Source organism: Tupaia chinensis, unplaced genomic scaffold (genome assembly GCF_000334495.1).
Source record: "Tupaia chinensis unplaced genomic scaffold, TupChi_1.0 Scaffold000252_1, whole genome shotgun sequence".
Taxonomy (NCBI): Eukaryota; Metazoa; Chordata; class Mammalia; order Scandentia; family Tupaiidae; genus Tupaia; species Tupaia belangeri.
The window spans coordinates 3,910,115-3,910,502 of record NW_006159732.1 but is presented as its reverse complement, the minus strand read 5'-3'; the positions used below and the strand labels follow the sequence as shown (position 1 = coordinate 3,910,502).

General features: G+C 66.8%; 1 protein-coding gene across 1 annotated transcript in view; it reads right to left on the bottom strand.

Moving 5' to 3' along the window:
* Positions 1-388, bottom strand: part of CD2AP (CD2 associated protein) — a 179,328-nt gene that overhangs the window by 127,976 nt on the left and 50,964 nt on the right. The window contains exon 11 of the mRNA XM_014588009.2: positions 74-268. Coding sequence (XP_014443495.1) covers positions 74-268 — 195 coding nt within the window. The remainder of the gene's footprint in view (positions 1-73; positions 269-388) is intronic.

Genomic DNA, 388 nt, shown 5'->3' with positions numbered 1-388 from the left:
GAAATAAATAAATCCACCCCTCCTGAAAAGCCCAAGCTATAAGCCCGCAGACGATCAAGTGGAAAGTGCGCACTTTCGTCAAGTTTTTTCCGACCACCCTCCCCCACCCAGCAGGAGGGGGCAGGGAAGGAAGGGGCTGGGAAGGCAGGGAAGCTCGGCGAGGAGAGGTGGTGGCGCCCCCGCGCCCCGTGCCCCGCACCTTGCGGGCGTGGGAAAGCGAGGAGAGGGGAGCGCAGAAAGAAGCGCTCGCGAGCCCTCCGACCCATTTCTGCAGGAGCAGGGCAAGGTGGAAGGCAGGCGCGGAGAGGCGGGGAGGGCGGGTGCTGCAGCGCAGGGGCTGACCCCGTCGTCTGGCCGCCTCCCCCGGTGGGGAAGGTCCGGAAGGCGG